Source organism: Eptesicus fuscus, chromosome 19 (assembly GCF_027574615.1).
Source record: "Eptesicus fuscus isolate TK198812 chromosome 19, DD_ASM_mEF_20220401, whole genome shotgun sequence".
Taxonomy (NCBI): Eukaryota; Metazoa; Chordata; class Mammalia; order Chiroptera; family Vespertilionidae; genus Eptesicus; species Eptesicus fuscus.
The window spans coordinates 20,694,392-20,714,208 of NC_072491.1; the positions used below are offsets into that span (position 1 = coordinate 20,694,392).

Here is a 19,817-nt window from a genome sequence, read left to right on the forward strand (position 1 = left end):
TAACTTTGAAATTATTTATTTTAATATTTATACCATTAATTTTTACAAATAATAGATTGATAAGCAAAGTTGTGTTTGAAGAATAATTTAATGTGACTATAAAATGTGAACCATAAAAATGATGCTGTATTAGAATTCTGACTGGTTTATTTATTTTCTTCACAATTGATATTGGACAATTTAGCACAATTTTGTTAGTAAATAATGGTATCAATTAATGAATTATTTAAATCCTTTAAGTATTACAGTTCCACTCCTGATTTTATGCAGGGCTGGCTTTTCCCAAACACTCCATGTTTCTATGAACTATTGCACTGAATCATCTCACTCTATAATCAGAGCAACTCCAGTAATAGTCCTTCATAAGTGGGCACAGTGAAAAACCAGAGTCACTTTTAGTATCTTTGAAATTACCTGAGAGCAGTTATTCTTCAGCTGTATTGTAATGTCAACCTACTCATTTGGAAGTTTAACTGCATCTTATTCTTGTTAAAATTATTGACAAAGAAATCTGTTTTACCCCAAGGGCCAATTTTCATTTATAGTTTCAATTATTCAAAAAGAAAAATAGTGGTATTAGTTGGCTATGCTTGAATATAAGTGAAAAAAATCTAGGAAAGGCACAAACATAATTTTACTGTCTGTAAGTCATCATCAGACATTCAGTGTTTGTGTATATGGGGGGGGGGAGTGTGCAAACCTTAGAAAAGTAATTTCAATTGTTAAATATATGTTATATTATCTTATTAAATCACAACAAACAAAAGTATTTTACATGAAACTAGAATTTCTGTTGATTGGATAAAAATTGACAATGATGAAATTTATACATATAGATGTAATTAGTTATAGAATAAATATTTTCTGTGAATATACACTAAAAGTCACATGCATTATTTATCTGAAGCTGCCCAAATCTCAATTGCATGATCTTATCATGTTACAATTACAACATATTTGCAGTGTTTGTTCTCATTTTCTAACATCAGTTTTAATATAAATGTCAGTAATTGGGAAAGGAAACACTTAGGAGAAAAAAATAAGAAACCCATTGATAATGACTTTTAGGTCCAAAAAAGGACAGAGTATGATGTGAAACTATTATGTACTGTTGGGGATTCAGTGGTGTAAGGAAATTTAATATAATTTACATATACATACACGAGTGTGTGTGCGTGCATGTGTGTGTGTGTGTGTGTGTGTGTATACTTATATAACTTAACTAAGCAAAAAAATTTACTAGTTATTGCATGAGAACAGAGGTCTCTAATTACTTCTGCCATGCTTACTTACGCACACAGGATGGGAGCTGACCAGACCAATTGTGATCCTGCTGACATATTCTCACTGAAGAACCAATCAATCGAAAACCAGGATTACATTGATAAACAACTGTGTCTCTGTATCCATAATTTTCTCCAATGACTTGACCATTCACAATGAGTTCTGGAATTCCACAGTGACCCGCTGAAATGGTCAGAAAGTAATATTGTTAATACTGTGACCTACATTTTATTTGAGTATGTATATACATATGTAATATTACTAAACTTTTAAAGTTTACTTAGAAGCATGACATATATAATGCAAATATGATTATATGACATAAGATACTCAGTAAAATGCCATGTATTAGGGAATTTAAAAAAACACTTCTAGTAACACTTGGGTCTATAAGAAATTAGAATTTCAATCTAAAAATTAAAATGTAACATCAAAATTTGAAAAATACAGATAAAGCAGTGCTCACTGGGGGAATTTATATGATTAAGTTTTTATTAGAAAGGAAGATATATAATCAATGATCTAAGATTCTACCTTAATAAGAGGAAAAAGAGGAGTAAAATAAAAAAGAGAAGAAAGTAAAACTAGAGTAGGTAGATGGAAGATTACATTAAAGACAGTTAAGGAAATCACAAAAATAATAAGACAGAAAAACTATAGAGAATGTCATCTAAACTAAAAATTATTTTTTTAAAAAACAGCAACAAAGTTGTAAAACCCCTGGCTAATCTCATGAACACAAAATTAGAGATAACAAAATTACCAAAAACAGGAATGAATGAAGTGTTTACACTACAAGCTTACCAAAAATAAAATGATAAGAAAATATAAAGAAGAGCTTGATTTAACAGGTCAGAAGAAGACAAATTCTTTGAAAATGATATCATACCAAAGTGAACACAAAATAAAAAAAAAAATGTGACTAGTTCTTTATCTATTAAAAATATTTATATTCTTAAAACTCTTTACACACACACACACACACACACACACACACACACACACAAACACCTCAACAGCAATAACTTAAAAATAGATCATAGGTATAAAAGTAAGACCAAAACTCAAATTTCTAGAGAAAAACATGAAAGAAAATCGTAGTGACTTATGGTTGAGCAAAGGTTTTCTAGACAAGATACAGAAAGCAATAACCAAAAAGAAAAAAAAAAAAAGGTAAGATAAACTTTATCTGAATTTAAAACTTCTGCACATCAAAAAATACCATTATGAAATGAATACACAAGTCACAGACTGGGAGGAAATATTCAGGAAACACATAATGATGAAGACCTTGCCACCAGAATATACAGAGAACTTTTACAGTGCATCATAAAAGGCAATTCAATATGAAAGATACTTTACCACTTCACAAAGGGAAATTTACAAATGGCAACTAAGCCTAAGAAACTGTACTACATCAGTAGTTATCAATATAATGCAAATTAAAATATTGTAAAATAGCTTTATGCACCCAACAGAATGAATACAGTTAAAAAACTGACTATACTGTATGCTGGAGAAATTGTGAAACCACCAGAACTCTACCAGGAATTTTACACCTGAATATCCAAAAAAATAAATGCATATACCTATAATAAGAGTTTTATACAAATATTCATAGCAGCTTTAATCAGTTTTACATGAATATTTATAGAAGCTTTATTAATAATAGTCCCAAACTGACCAGAGCCCAGGTGTCCATCAACAGAGGAATGGATAATTATGGCAGATTCATACAATGGAATTCTACTCAGTGATAAGAGAAAAATTACTGATACACATGTCAGCATAGATGAAAGAAGCCTTACACAAAAAGGGTATATAGTTTAGGAATCCATTCAAATGAATTTCTAGGACAGGAAGAACTAACAGACATGAAAAAAAATCAGAATAGTTATTGTCTCAGGGTTGGGGAGAAGAGCTGCTGACTGTCTGTGAAGGGCCGTGGGAATCTTTCTGAGGTAAGGGTAATGCTCTATAACTATACTGTGATTTGAGTTACACAGGAGTCCACACTTGTCAAAACTCATCTAAAGTGTACTTATGATATGTGCATTTCATTGTATATACAATTTATCACAGTAAAAAGGAAAGAAAAGAGAATGTTAAGGAATTATTGAACTCTGGCTAATGATATGCACGCTGAAATGTTTCGCAATGAAGTGTACCAATTTCTGCAACTTACTTCAAAATGCATCAAAAATAAAATGAATTTATGGATTGATAGAGGCTTGAAAGGATAATAGATAGGTAATAAGCAAATACAACAAAATGCTACTTGTAAAATCTAGACTAGAGGGTGGGCATATGAGGGTTCAAAGTTAAGTCTTTCAATTGAAAAATGCATAATAATATACTGGTGGATTGGAAATAAATGCATTATATTTATATAAACAATTACGAGCATATTCTAGTGTCATTCCAAGCCACAAGTGTCTGGGGCTTTAAGGACAAGTTGTTTTCAAACATGAGGAGAATGACTGGACGACATGAATCTGTAAGGTCACTGTAAGCATAAGAAGCTAGGATTTGCTTGTTTGGCAACTGCACTTTCCTCCTACCAACAGCCTTTTAAATTTATATCTGATGCCAACACTTTGTCCTCTGCAATGGATGATGATGTTGTCTTCACAGACTGAGAGACAATGTTTTCTCATAAATATTCCTTTTATTCCCTGTCTCTTCAGAGAACAGAATCAGGATTCTAAGTAGATGAATGAAACCACCCTCTATAGCTGGGGGTCGGGGGAGCATATAAGGCCCACAAAATCATTTGGTCTGGCCTTGTCAGTGCATTAGTGGTGAGTTAATTAAATGTTCGACCAAATATAGCAGGCTAATATTTAAGCTGATAATTTTGTAGGCCCGTGAAAGATGTTATACAAATCCAAATGGCTCTTGGCAGAAAAAAGGTTCCTCACCCTTGCTCTACAGGCAATAGTCAACAAATAATATACAATAACAGCTCATAAGGGCATAGAGGCATAAAATATAATATTTTAATTCTAGTTTTCATATGGATTTTCAAATGAATAAGTACACTAAATAATCCGTACTTGAACTCAGCATATCCAAATGCAGTTTAGAAATTGTTAGGAAACATTTTTATTTGATTATTTAACCCTATATTAATACATAAAGATATAATTTATTTACTATTTTCTTTTTATACAGTATTCGTATAGCACATTAAATGTTTGTACTCTTATAAAGGAATTGTTGTTGCTGTGTTTTAACAAGTATGTCCTGGGGGAGGAATTTTACAAAACCTCTAAGCAAACATTTGCAATTTCAAGTTGTCATCATATTACCATGAATATTTTCAAGCTTGTTAGCAAAACAGTGTGCATTTATTTTATTTATTTATTATTTATTTATTTATTCATTTATTTTGTTAATCCTCACCGAGGATATTTTCCCATTGATTCTTAGAGATAGTGGAAGGGAAGTGGAGAGACAGAGAGAGAAACATTGATGTGGATCAGTTGCCTCCTTGCCTCCTGCACACAGTCCAATGGGGGATCTAACCCACAACCTAGATATGTGCCCTGACTGGGAATCCAACCTGCAACCTTTTGGTGTACTGGACAACACTCCAACCAACTAAGCTACCTGGCCAGGGCTAATTCAGTTTCTTTTACTATATGGGTTTTTTGTTTTTTTTAATAATAAATTCAAAGATCCTTATGGGGGAAAATCCTATTTGTCCTAAAATCAGATTTGAAAAAAATAGATATTTTAAAGTTTTCATAGAAAGTAATATTACACATGTTGAAATTGTAAAATTAAAAGGGAGAAAGATATTTAAATGTGGAAATTATTTTTCTTCTTTAGTCATTATCTTAAGCAAATGGGTGAGTGAAACTATGGTTTAGAATGAATTAATTGCTACAATGAGTAATGCAGCTGAGTAGGCAGACATGTGATTTTCAGATCAGAAATTAGCTTTCTCCTTTTTATTTCCACCATGCCTGGAATACAATGTGTCTCTCCTTAATGACATGAGTCTCATTTGCCATTCTAGTTGATTAACTTTCCGAGTTATCTGTTTAATAGCTTTTCTACCATGAGACATTTTTAAAGTTGAATATTTTCTAGTTTTTTAGAATCCTTACTGAGTGAATGTAAGTTTCCCCTTTCCCAGAGGGGGGGGGAAATGTTTGGTTAAAATGATTTAAAATGCTGTACCTAGGCATCTGGTCTCAGATCCACTCCAAAGACCTGACGAAAGGCATTCCCGTACTGCAGAGCCCACGAGAATGAATCCTGCATCACAGGTAAAGATGGCTGTGGAGCCATATGAGGTTTGAGTTCCAATCTTATTCCCATTTGGAGGTGTAGGTAGTTCTCCGCAGGAAATAACTACAAAACAATAAAAATGGAAAACTCTTAAATACATAGTTAATAAACACTTGTAAAAAAAACATGCTTTTAGCATTTTGAATTTCCTATGATTTCACATATTTACAATGAATTTGACATCTATAAACCATGTTTGAATGAATGTGCAAATGTAGAGAAAATAGACGGCATAATTAGAAGTTGATTAACTTTCCATAAAAGTCTTATAAGCTACAGTGACATGTGATGAGGCTGTTTTATTTGCACCTTTTACTTAGCCAACCTGGTTTTAGTGGGGTGGGAAAATCATCAGATCTTTCTCTGACTTATCCAGTGACACAGGGCAATCCCTTTGACTTACCTGAGCCAAAGTTTCTTCATCATCGAAACAATGCTAAAATAGTCATTATAATTACTTTTGTTGAGGGCCCTGTAGTTTATAAAGAATGTTTTATATGTGAAGCATTTGGTTCTCACAAGAACCATTAGATATAATTATATTTCACATTGTGTTTGTAGGTTTTAAAATTGAAAAAGAGAGATTAACTCACTTGCTAGGTCATTTAGAACCCAGCTCTTATGACTCTGTCATATTTAAAAATTACAAATGAGGTCTCTTTCTAGAAATGAATAATGGATTATGTTTATTGAGTCCTTATTTTGTACCAGAAAATATTACAGATCTTTTCATTTATGTAATTCTCAGAAGAACTCTTAAGTAGATTCAGTCATTTTCTGAATTGTATACATTAGGATATGATATGAGCACATAGAAATTAAGTAATAAGGTCACACAGCCTGTAAATAGCTAAATCAAAATGTCAGTCCAGCAGTCTAACTCCAAATCCAACACTTCACCATCAGCCCATATACTTTATTCTGGCTCCAGCTCTGGCTTTCAGCTCCTGGCTTTAGATAGCCATGAGATAGACAAATAGAAAATTTGCAAACTTTAAATAGTTGCATACAAAACTTAAAATGTATTGATGGTTTTTAACTAATCCCCAAATAACCCTTTGAGGTAGCTATATTATTTATTAACATTAATAATATTAATGTATATTGTTTTAATTTAAACGATGAGTAAATAATGGACCAGAACACTTATTATTTTTTCTATTTTCTCAATGAGTTGCACTTGTTAGAGTCCTTGTCACTTCCCATTCGTAGCTGTGGGCAGGAACCTGATCATATTGATCAATTGACCCTTCTACATAATGGAGGATTGAGCACAAAGAAACCAAACATCTATTGGAAGATTAATGTTCCTGCTGTAGATCATTTTTCCTACTCTTTGCAGTATCTCTATGTTATGTGCCTTTTTAATGAAATTTTGTTTTTAAAAATGAGGGTGGAGGCAGGGAAAGATCCTGGGAGAAAACCCTAAGGAATAGGGTAAGAATTTACAAATAAAGATGCCATATTTTTAGAATATCAACTAAAATTTAGAAATATATATTTTGTGGATTTTAATCCATTAATATGACTATCTTATAAAAGTACAACCCCAAAGTCCTATGTTTACATAGAGATTAAAAATAAATTATAAAATAGAATATAAGTAGAAGAAAACTATGTAAGTATGTACTTATTACACATAGGTAGTTGTCTGCTTTGTTAAACTTCTTACTCATCATTAGACTTCTGATTCCTTTATCAGTTTATTTATAAAATATGGTGTGTCTGCCATAGGCAGCATAGAGATGCGTTGGACACAAAATAAAAGGATTAATTTTCAGCCTAGCATATTTCCTGGCACTAAGTAAACAATAAATGCAGTGAAGGAAACTACTTCAAAGGGAGTCTGAGTTATTTCATCTCAATATTCTATGTATAGTTAGTTGCTCTAAATAAGACATTTATAAGAATGCATAGAAAGACAATATGTTCAATTTGATTCAATAAATATTGAGCTCTTGCTGTGAATCAAGTTCTAGCTGACATTTTTCAAGAAATCATACCATTAAATCTTTATGATAACTATGAGATATGCATTATCATAATTTTATAATTTTAAAAATTGAATTAAAAGGGATAAACATCATAAAACACTAGAGGCCTGGTGCACAAAATTTGTAAACTGGGGAGGATCCCTCAGCCGGGCCTGCACCCTCTCACAGTCCGGGACCCCTGGCTCCTTACTGCCTGCCTGCTTGCAGCTCCTTACTGCTTGGCTTGCTGCTCCTTAGCACTGCTGTGGAGGCGGGAGAGGCTCCCGCCACTGTGGCTGTGCTCGCCAGCCATAAACCTGGCTTCTGGCTGAGCAGCTCTCTTCCTGTGAGAGCGCACTGACCACCAGGAGGCAGCTCCTGCTTTGAGCGTCTGCCCCCTGGTGGTCAGTGTGCATCATAGCAACCAGTCTTTCTGGTCTTCCACTGTAAGGGTCACTTAGGCTTTTATTATATAGATAATGAATAGAAGATGGGGTTATAGTCAGACTGCTTGGGTTGAGTCCTATTTCTTCACTGTTAGTAGGTTTGATGAGTAGTGCAAAATGATAAAATCTGGGGCATAGGTTCCTTTTTGAGAAAATGGATACAATATCAACTAATTTATAGTATGGGAACTAAGGAATAAAATAATACATGTCAGGGGCTAAAAGCAGTGCCTGGCAAATTGTTCATATGCAATAAGTATTTTCTAGTTGTTGTGGTAAGTGATAGACCAAGAATTCATTCACAGATTTCTGAATCCAAAGCCAATTCCTTTTTCAAAAGTACTTAATAATGAAAAATAAGTTAGAAAAAAATTTAAATGTAATGAGAATGACCTCTTAAAAATTATATTATGTCATTGCTCTAGTGTGTTTGGAAAAGGAAGTGATCAAGTGACCATCAATCACCAAAGATAGCTTATGAAATAAGTTGAGCAGAGTGCATACTTACTTTGGCAATATGGTCTTTCATTTCTCCAACTCCAGGTACCATTAGGAAGGCATTCAATAGAAGCAGGACCTAGTCCGTGATAACCAGGGTCACAGCTGAAAACTACCTTGGTTTTGTATTCATAGTGGGAGCCATTCACAATTCGCCATCTTCCATGTTCCAAGGTAAAGGAATTGATGCTTGGACATGTGACAACTATATAAAAACCAAGAACATAAATGTGAATAAGTCAGTCACGTTTATTCTACCTCTTAACCATACCTCATGTCTATTTCATCATTTACATCACCACTGCCTTCATTCATTCACTATGGTGCCATACAATGTCCTTTAGCATTTGCTTTCTATTTCTTTTCCATGTAATCTTTTCCACTCCACAGTTCTGTGGTAGAGCTTGAAGTTGAATATGTCCTGTTATTTCACACTTCAAAGTCTTTGTACGGATTTATAGAAGTATAATTGACAGAATGTGGCATAAGGGAATCCTTATACAAGTTGGTGAGAATTTAACCTGGTACAGCCATTATGGACTACATACACACAGCTCGTAAAGAGGTTCCTAAAAAAAATTAAAAGTAGAACTACCATATGATTCAGCAATCCCCCTTCTGGGTATATATCCAAAGGAACTGAGTTAGGATCTCGAAGAGATATCTGCTCTCTCGTGTTCATTGCAGCATTAGTCATGATAGGCAAGATAGGGAAACAACCTATTCTCTTATTTCTTCAGAAGTTTTGAAGGGACTATATTTTCAGGAAAAAAAAATTTATGAGTATGGTCTTTTTATGCAAAAGTTGTGATATAAACTTTGGCTAATTCAAAACTTGCTCAATATAAGTAGAAGTACTGTTACACACATGCTAAGATTGGAAAAAAAAACAACAACCCTCATTTTAAATGAAATCACAGCTAATTTTAGTACTAAAGGAAAAAAAAAATCAAAATACAGAGACAAATTAAAGAGCTTATTTAACCCAAACATTCTCTAATCCTTTTGCTACCAAATATTTTACCAGAAGTATATTATATTACCATTACATAATATTCATTTACCTTTTAATGTGGTAATGGTAGCAATGGAAAATATTCTAAATATAAGTAATCTAATGAATACTAACAAAGTCAAAAATTATGAATCATCTCAGAAGATTTATTTATCCTTCTAAAAATCAGGGCTGGGTGTACTGAAATATAATTTTATTAATGAAAGCCTAAAACATTTTTTCCCTGTATATTAAAACACATGTTAATTGATGGACGACTTTTTGCAAATTAAATGAAACTTTGTTATGTAAGATAGCCAAATTACCTTTTCCTCTTAGATATCATACTTCAAGATTTCAGGGATTAGTTCTAAAACTTCAACAATACATATAATTTCAAATCATGTAAGATGCCAATAGAAACACAAATGATGATATTCAGTAGCACACATACCAACACAGCGAGGGGTCTTGTTATGATTGCTCCAAGTTCCGTCTGATTGACATACAGCAGTGGTAAGTTCCTTAGATGACAATCTATATCCATCATGACAAAAATAGGTAACTCGGGTTCCTACCAAGTAGTCTGTTGTGAGTATTCCTCCATTTGTTGGAGCTTTAGGAATCCCACAGGAAATTGCTAGAATAAACACATAGATACAAAATCATAGAAACAGAAAAATAATTTATTAGATGTTTAAATTTATTTCAATGTTTATTCATATTCTATATGATTTAGAGGTTATTATATACTAGAGGCCCGGTGCACGAGATTCATGCATTTGGGAGGGCCCTCAGCCCGGCCTGTGCCTTTTCGCAGTCCGGGAGCCCTTGAGGGATGGCCTAAGGTGTCAGTCAGACATCCTTAGCGCTGCCGCAGAGGTGGGAGAGGCCCCGCCACAGCCTCTGTGCTCGCCAGCCGTGAGCCCCGCTCAGAGCTTCTGGTTGAGCAGCACTCCCCCTGTGGGAGCGCACTGACCACCAGGGGGCAGCTCCTGCATTGAGCTGGAGGTCAGTGCATGTCATAGTGACCATTGTTTCACTGTTTGGTCGATTTGCATATTAGCCTTTTATTATATAGGGTATTTTAAATTCCTATGATTCTAAAATTATGAGATCAAAGATTTTTCACCAAACCAGTTCCTAGAAATTATTTAATACTAAGAATTGGTAAATGTTCCTGCTATTCATTGGTCAATGGAAAGCAGAGATTTTCACATTTATTAATATACTAGAGGCCCAGTGCATGATTGAATCATGCACGTGTAGGGTCCCCTACACGCTTTCGCTTTCCATCACGGGGGAGCTGGGTGCCTGTCCGCTGGTGCACCAGGCCTTTCAGAAGCCTCCGGTGCGGCGGAGGCTTCCGAAAGGCCTGGTGCCAGAGCGGACAGGCATCCAGCTCCCACGCTTTCGCTTTCCATCACAGGGGAGCTGGGTGCCAGTCCGCTGGTGCACCAGGCCTTTTGGAAGCCTCCGGCGTGGCGGAGGCTTCAGAAAGGCCTGGTGCCAGAGCAGACAGGCACCCAGCTCCCACACTTTCGCTTTCCATCACGGGGGAGCTGGGTGCCTGTCTGCTGGTGCACCAGGCCTTCAGAAGCCTCCGGCTCGGCGGAGGCTTCTGAAAGGCCTGGTGTCTGAGCAGACAGGCACCCAGTTCCCCCGCTTTTGATGGTCTGCGGCGGGACGTGAGCTCGCTGCCCCAGAGGCCCCTTCTGTGCTGCAGCACAGCCATGGCGCAGACGCTGAGCTCGCGCCGCCACTGGCAACGTGAGCTCAGCGTCCTGCCGGCCCAATCGGCTACCTGGGCCACCCCGAGTCCCGCCCCCTGCGTCTCCCTCTGGCCCAATCGTGGGCGTAGCGGAGTGATGGTAATTTACATATTACCATTTTATTAGGTAGGATTTTATTAGGTAGGATACTCTACATGAAGTCAGCACCTTCAGTGTTTGTAATCCAATAAGGTTATGCCACTTCTCAGAATTCTAATAAGTGGTTAATGTTTCCTGCATCAATAAAACAAATAAATCATAATTCTTTCATTTCTCATTAATTTATACATGATTATGAGATTTACCTTTTCATGAATTAGAAATCACAGTTTAATAAGTATGTAAAGCCATTTTGGATGTCAGGTAATATGTATTCTCTGCTCATTTTAACTTGCTGTTGTTTAATTATAAATTTTAATTGATCTATTTTACATTTTATTTATTTTATAAAAATCATCTCCCTTAAGTAGATTATAAATAATAACCATTATTTATTAACTAAGAGTGTTATGTATATTTTAATGTGAGGGTTCATAGTTGTGATATACACCTCCACATTCTGGGTAGACTAAATCAAATATAAAATGAAATTTCATATTGACAAAATAATGTGATATGTCAAATAATTAAAAATATTCAAATTCCAATGATGTAAGATCTTCTTGATGCTGAATTTGTCTTTATGACTATACCTAGCTATAAGAGACTCAACAACTTTTTAAAACAAGACTTAGTACAAAGCTCTAAAAATGTGCCATTTGTTTATTAAGTAGCTTGTCATTCTGTTTGCTATAGCAGTATGCAATGCTCAAACCATGCCTCACTTTTTAACAAAATTGAAATGAAAATAAAAGAGATATCTCTGTTGATTTAGCCAAACAGTGAAGAAGAAATAATGTGGTGGTTAGCTATATCTTCTCCTTTTAAATGTGTTGCTCTGAGAGTACATTTTTGCATACTCAGAGTGAAAGTCATCAGTGAACTTGGCCTCTCTTATCCTCTCTATTCTTTCTGCAGACTCCACAGTAACACTCTCCAGCTCAGGGTCAATCATTTTCTGACAACAAAGTAATGGAAGTGGTAGATGTATGAGCAAAGTATGTATAACAGTGAATAGAGGAAAGGCATAAACCACACTACAACAAATGAATTTAAAACAATGTGTCAAATTCTCAAATTTATCATTCTATGTTTTTAAGCCTTATTTGTATGAAAAGCATCAATAATATGCTTTTGAATATCTATATATTTGGAAATTACAGTGTTCCAAAGAAAGAAGTAAGAAGAGTTAATCTTTTATTAATATACTAGAGGCCCAGTGCATGAAAATTCATGCACTGGACAGGGGGGTCCCTCAGCCCGGCCTGCCCCCTCTCACAGTCCGGGAACCCTCAGGGGCAAGAGGCGACCTGGTGATCAGGGGAAGGCAATGCCCCCATCACACCTCTGCTGCTGCCATGGCTGGCAGTGCAAGCCTTGGCCGGCCCTGGTTACCTGAGCCTCGGGCGGCCCTGGGCAGCTGGGCAGCCGCCATCAGGGCTTGCCTGTGCCTTGGGCATCGCTGGATGGCTGGGCAGCTGACAGCTGAGGCTTGCCTGCGCCTTGGGCATCGCTGGGCAGCTGGGCGCCGATAGCCGAGGCTTGCCTGTGCTTCAGGCCAGCCCTGGGAAGCTGGGGGGTTGAGGGGACTGGGCACCACCATCTTTGAGGTTGGGGCAGTCAAATAGCATATTCCCTCCTTACTGGCTGTGGGTGCCACCATCTTTGCAATGACATGAGGGTCAATTAGCATATTCCCTCTTTATTAGATAGGATTTATCTTTTCTTGAATAAAATACTTTACCTTGACAAGCAGGGACAGGCGCATCCCATGCATGGTACCCATAGGAAGACTTCCTGCACACGGCACTGCTTTTCCCAACAAGCCGGAATCCTCGATCACAGGCCCAGCGGACCACACTATTAAGCTGCCCACCTGTCTGACTGATGATGTATCCATGAGGTGGGGATTCTGGTGTACTACAGTAGAAAGCTTTTCAAAATAAAAAAAGTATCACTGTATAATTAATTAACCAGAACTTCTTTACAACCCAGAAGTATAAAAATCTATATGTGAATACCAGACTTAAAAATAGGCCATCATGTGAATTTTGTTTCATATGATTATATTATTTCCTATCCTCTTTTTTTTTAAAAAAAAAAAACATATGCTTTTATTGATTTTAGAGCGAGATGAAGAGAGAGGGATAAAGAGATAGAAACATCGATGATAGAGAATCACCGATTGGCTGCTTCCTGCATGACTCTTAACAGGGATCAAGCTCGCAACCCAGTCAGGTGTCCTGACTGGGAATTGAACCAGTGACCTCCTGGTTCATGGATCGACCCTGAACCACTGAGTCACAGCAGCCCAATTATTTGCTATCCTCTTGACAATCTACTGACATAACTTTTATGAGACATAACAATCTCTGGACTCTTCTTTTAATTCTTATTGTCACCCAAGATGCCTTCTAAATTAAAATGTCATATTTTCTTAACAACCTAGAGGTTCAAAAGCCCTACAAATATTTCAGTGAATTTGGAAGCTATATTTCCTGTCATTTGAAGGGCCTAAATGTCACAGCCTTGGTAGGCATATTTTAGAGCATGTTGTTTACATGTCACTTTGAAGTTATCTCCGGATATCTATATCATGTTAGATCATGCATTTGATGTCTAAAAAAGATCCCCTACATCCCATAATCCTTTCTCCCAGTTTATTAAAGAGTTTCCATGCTGTCAAAAGTGCTTACATATGGAGATTTTTAAAAAGCCAATAAAATAAACTTTTTTCATCTCCGGAAGTCTGAAATGTCACAAGATAATGTCAAATGGCTTTTTCATATATATGTACTTTGAGAATATTCAGCCTGGCAGAATCCATTTACCCTTTGAAACTTCAATATATGCATCTGAGAAAAATAAGACTTTATGGATAAATGGTAGAAAATAGATTAGACTTAGAATATTTATGTCATAGCCTATCACTTCTAAAGGAAAAATACATAGTTATTCAACATGTCAAACTGTTTTGGGGGTTAAAAGTGGTGCTCTCACTATATTTATATCCAAATTTGTTATAAATTATAGAACATAATCTAATGCTTACAATTGTTTGATTTGAATGGTTTCTCTTTAAGTTATTATGGTCTTTAAAAGTATAATTTAATGTGCTCAACTTTAAATGCCATCTTTGGGCACAACATTAATACAAAAATTTATATTGTTCAAATGACCTAAACATAGACTCAAATATGAAAAATCTTAAGGACTAATGCATATATTATGACTGAATTATATATTTTTATAATATTTCTCCTTTGCATGCCTAAAAACATTTTTAAAAATCTATTGTAGGATAAAACCTATACATAGTAATATGGTGTTAGTAATAAGTTACTTCTAAAATGCAAAAGACAAATTATTAATAAATTAAAATCAAACTATCATCAGGTGGTTTTAAAATCAAAGTGGATAGACAGAAAATTTTTATTGTACGTATGTACTTATACAAATGTATCTTAATGAGTAAAATTTGAGAGTATATTTTTAGAACTGAAATTGAAAACTCATTTTAGTCTATGACTAGAACTGTTGTGTCACAATTGTTTATAAAATACTTATGAAAGTAATTTTCAGTTGAGCTAATTAATAATGACTCATGACTTAGGGAAACATATCTTAACACTGTACAGAAAGAGATGACTGACTAATTCTGAAGTATTCATTTATGGAGCATATACTCATGGCATCTGACATGAATAGGATAGCAACAAAAATGGAATACAACCTTCACATAGTGGAGAACTATTTATGTATACTTACTTGATAAGAAAATTATTGATTCAGTATCAGTAGACCTTATCAACAGAAAGGCATTTAGAAAAGACTGTTCCATGTTGATAGTATTTTCAGCCCATATCTTTCTAAATATTACTGAATGAAAAGTAGTAATGACTAGAAAAATATATTTTTAAAAAGTTTTTAAGTAATGTGTTCATCATTCTCTTTCAATATTTATATAGTTAGAAAGTATCACAAATCAATAAATAATAATGAAAACAAAGATTTTTATCTTTTGTTTAAACTTGTCATTTAAAGGAGTTATTAAATAGATCAGATATACACTATTTATGTGTGAGAATTCAAAAGAAATAAATCTATTAGGAAAAAGCATTAAAATGTCAGAGTTTAATTTATAATTAACTTATATAAGACATAAATATTCTAAGTGCTTTAATCTTTTCAAAAATCAAAGGACCAAGTAGTAATGAGGAAACTGAGAGGGGGTGATATATAAATTGCTCAAGAATCATCAATGAAGGAGCTGTGATTTAAATTCATGTCTAATTCATTAGTGTTGGTATCTGTGCTCTTTAATCACAACCATACTGAGGATGGAGGTGAGATCTGTACTGAAGTTATATGTATATGTATCACATACCAATATATCTGATCCGGAAGCCTTTTTTGTTATTGCCATGATCGGCTGACCATTGAAGAAATACTTCATGACCATTGCTTGTTATATTAAAAGCAGATGAATAATCGCCACTGAGGGAAATAAGCATGGGACTCTGAATATTTGGTCCTTTGGAAAGAAAATAAAACAATTTAGATACAACTGAAAAAATATTTTCCAATTTATCTTTAGTATTTTATATCTTTAGAACAGTATTAAATATGATGAAATTGCTCCACAAATGATCTACCTCATTGACAATAATTTAAAACACAATAGAAAATGTTTATTTTACACATTTTAATTTCATACTAAAGAATCTGCAACTTGTAAAACAATAACCAAGTTAAGTACAATTTTTGTATGGTATATAAGCAAATTTGATGATACTCTAAAAATATATATAATATAAAATCATATAAGCAGTTTTTTTATACTGAAGGTCTGAGTGCATAATACAGTATTTGGGCTGAATTTCTGAATATCCAATAAATATAACCATGGTTACCATCATACACCTGAAGAACATCAAATTCCTTTTCTGTCTGGAAGAATTCTACAAACATGCTGATATTATATCCCTTTTCAACAGAGATGCTCCAGGCACACATCTGAAGATTTGGGTAACTGTCAGGATATCCAGGGCTCAATATGACTCCCGTTGAATCTAGCCGCAATTCATTGGCGGGACAGAGAACTGTCAAAGAAAGATATCATTAAATAAAGTTAGTGTGTAGGCGTATGTGAAAACCACACTTTAAATACTGGATACTCTGCTCATGTTCAATACTAGAAAGGAGACAATACCTTGAATTACGTGTTAGAAGGAACAACTTGTATTAAGCTTGCAGTTCAAAACATGGAAGAAGGACCTACAATTTTATGGTATTGATTTCTATGGTTTGTATTACATAGAGGATGCTTTACTTTTCTGGACAATAAATAAATAATGAAAAGATGAGGCATCTGTTTCGTTCTGTTTCTTTGCATTCTTTCCTTGCCTCTTCCCATCTTCTTATGCCCTTTCCCCTCTGTCTTTCTTGTCTATGTCTTTGCCCTTTCCCTTTCCCTCTCCTTCCTTTCTTAGTGTATTCTCTCCTCAAATCTTAATTCAATCAGATATTTTGAACTCAGCACATTCCTTCATGTTTCTGTTTCAAATGCCATTCTCTTGTCTGCTGCATTTGAAGTGTTAGTGCATTTCAAGGCCCAGATGAAAAGTCTCCTCTTTAAAACCATGCCTGAACCTCTCCATCAACCCAAGCAGAATTGCAGATTTCCTTCTCAGAGCCTCTGTAATGCATGCTTCTGTTACTGCATTAGCAATTTTATGGCTATTATTTACTTATTTTGGGGCTGTCTTTCTAGGCTATGATTATTGAAAAATAAGCGTCATGTCCTATGAAAGGTTTTGGCCCCAATGTTCTGAGCTGAGTAAATATTCCATATTACTTTCAAAATACTGATATGATCCAGCATAATTTATTGAAAATCTACAAAATAACCCATTCTCATAAATCCAACATATACCAAGAAGCCTGACAATCATCAAGATTAAAAGTAAATACATACTTTTGATTGTGACTCTATGTTAAATACTATTAAGCACCTTTTGTGTAGTATCTCACTTATTTGTCAAAACAGCTTTAAGAAGTGTGTACAATTTTTCTCCATATTATTCATATGAGGAAACTGAGACTCAGAAAGTCTCAAGTCCACAAAGTCTCACAGACTCAAATGGATGGAACCCATATTTTTAACCACCAAATGAAATCCTCCATTATATTTTTATTTATATCAAACTGTTTTAAATGTATCACATTTACAATTGCTTTCCATATTTTAACTGTGAGATTGAAACTTAAAGTGAATCCAGAGAAGAATTAAAAAAAAATAATAATGTATCCCCATTTAGAAAAAGTGAAAAAAATCAAATAATTTAAAGTAGACTAAAAACAATGTAGATTAGTTTTAAAATATTCCAAACAACTGACTTTTTAGCAAGCTTGTAAACACAAACTAAAATGTATAGTCAGCTACTTAGCTTACGCATCTGGTCCATTAATTAACATAGTAACTCAGAATGAACTCATTCTGAGGTAGGATTTATTAACTGTTAGCAAGTATCTGTTGTTATTATGAGATGAAAATGTATTGTCTTTTTTGTATTCCCCACAGCAGATAGTTTAAAAACATGTGCAATTAGTAACCTATAGAAAATTCGGATTTTAAAAATAAGATGTTGGAAGTCTAAGAGATGAGGGATTGTGAAATATCTAGGTTATCCAAATTGTTTTATTTATTTTATTTCTTAAAAATTATTAAATTTGGATCCAAATATAAACAGAAGCGTTCCCCTCCAAGAGTCCACAATGCAGTGTGTATACTAGGGTCAAGAAAAATGTCCTGGTATATAATTGCTTTTTTGCACCTTCCTGTGTCTGCCCAAGCAATTCTCCCATGCATAATTCCCCCAAATGACTGAGAATCTATCTTCTCCATTCACATGTCTAAACATCTGAATCTGAATCCTAAATAATTTATTGTAAATACCCCCCCAAATTAATTGTATATAAAAAGAGGAAGTTGAATAAATGATATCCAAGTAAATGACATCTAACTATCAGGAATATACATGATAGACTTCAAAATACTCTATCAACTTTAAGATCTTCTAAAACCACTGACTAAGAGCAATGGAATTGGTCACATTGGCACTGGCTTATACCTCCAAACAAGTTTTTCTCTTTGCTACTGTAAAAGCCCCTTATGAAAATACTTCCATCTTCTTGTAAGAACTCCAATGACATAGAAAATCAAATGTTAATTCTTACTTATAGCACATTTGATATAATCAACATAACTTTTGATTTAGGCTTATTATAACAGTAAATATTGTGCCCAGGAAATAGGTTTCCATTCCTCAGAATGAATTTAAACGAAGAAAATAATCCAAGAAAATCTGAAAAGGATAATTAAATCCAATTATAATTTTATTTGAATTAACCACACAGTTATAATTAGTTACTATGCGTTAGATACTTTTCTGGATCCTAGAAGCTACACAATGAACAATACATGATTCCTGAGCACTGCACTCTAGCACATTATTCAAGGTCCATCATGGTCTTGCCTTGTAGCAGAGGGAATTCTTTGTAGTCCACACCCTACTGTTTTTCACTTCTGTGTCTTTACATATACATTTGTCATTTGGGCCATCTCTATTGTAACAGAGAAAGTCTCACTTGTAATTTGGAACCCATGACTCAGGGCAATGTCCCCTTCAAGCTTTCACTGCCCCATAAATAGTTACACATTATATGATTCTATAGCCCCCTGCCATATCCCTTAGGCTATGTTGCCTTCATAGACAGGACCATCTATAATTTGTGTTTTTATTTTTTGGTTTTTTTCCTCAGATCCTCATACTTAAAGATGCTCAATCAAGTTTAACGAATGTAGTGTTTAGATCAGAAACTACCTTCAAGTTAAGGCAATCAACATTGGATCCTTTATTTAAAGTGATTTATCGCATTTTCTACCTCTTGGCAAAAAAAAAAAATTAAGTTGAACTGACTTTAGAATAAACTAGAAAAAATTAAAACTTGGAAGAAGAAAAAAAATGTTTAAAATTAAATATGAGAAATAATGGAATTTTAAAAATACCATAAATGAACTGCATAGCTTTTTACTGCCTGTTAAATATTAAATAGTTAAAATTATTCCTGGTATTGAGTTGAACATAAAATAGATACTTAGGAATCAATAATCATAATAATTGGTACCTTGACAAACTGGAGGTGCTCCATCCATCTGGAGTCGTTCTCCTAATCTGCACGTGAGAATTGCATTGCCCACCAAAGAAAATCCTGGGAGACACTGATACCTAATAATATCACCTGTAAATGAAAGAACAGGCAGAGGTGGCTTCAGGTGAGTAAAAAGGTGAAAATTAACAGATGTTTCTAAAGCAATACAAACACCTGTTAATTTTTAATCAGTATAAAAATCCTGTTAACAGTAAGTAGGACTGATATTCAAAATATT

At 34.5% G+C, this 19,817-nt stretch overlaps 1 protein-coding gene across 3 annotated transcripts in view; it reads right to left on the reverse strand.

Annotated features, from left to right (window-relative positions):
* The window catches only part of CSMD3 (CUB and Sushi multiple domains 3), a 923,077-nt gene that overhangs the window by 66,885 nt on the left and 836,375 nt on the right, over positions 1 to 19,817 (reverse strand). For 2 of the 3 annotated variants that reach the window (XM_054708474.1, XM_008143384.3), the window contains 8 exons: positions 19,556 to 19,669; positions 16,279 to 16,467; positions 15,753 to 15,899; positions 13,110 to 13,298; positions 9,949 to 10,134; positions 8,511 to 8,705; positions 5,473 to 5,646; positions 1,294 to 1,467 (listed from right to left, as the gene is read on the reverse strand). In XM_054708474.1, coding sequence (XP_054564449.1) covers positions 1,294 to 1,467; positions 5,473 to 5,646; positions 8,511 to 8,705; positions 9,949 to 10,134; positions 13,110 to 13,298; positions 15,753 to 15,899; positions 16,279 to 16,467; positions 19,556 to 19,669 — 1,368 coding nt within the window. The remainder of the gene's footprint in view (positions 1 to 1,293; positions 1,468 to 5,472; positions 5,647 to 8,510; positions 8,706 to 9,948; positions 10,135 to 13,109; positions 13,299 to 15,752; positions 15,900 to 16,278; positions 16,468 to 19,555; positions 19,670 to 19,817) is intronic. The other variant, XM_054708473.1, reaches the window with a different exon arrangement.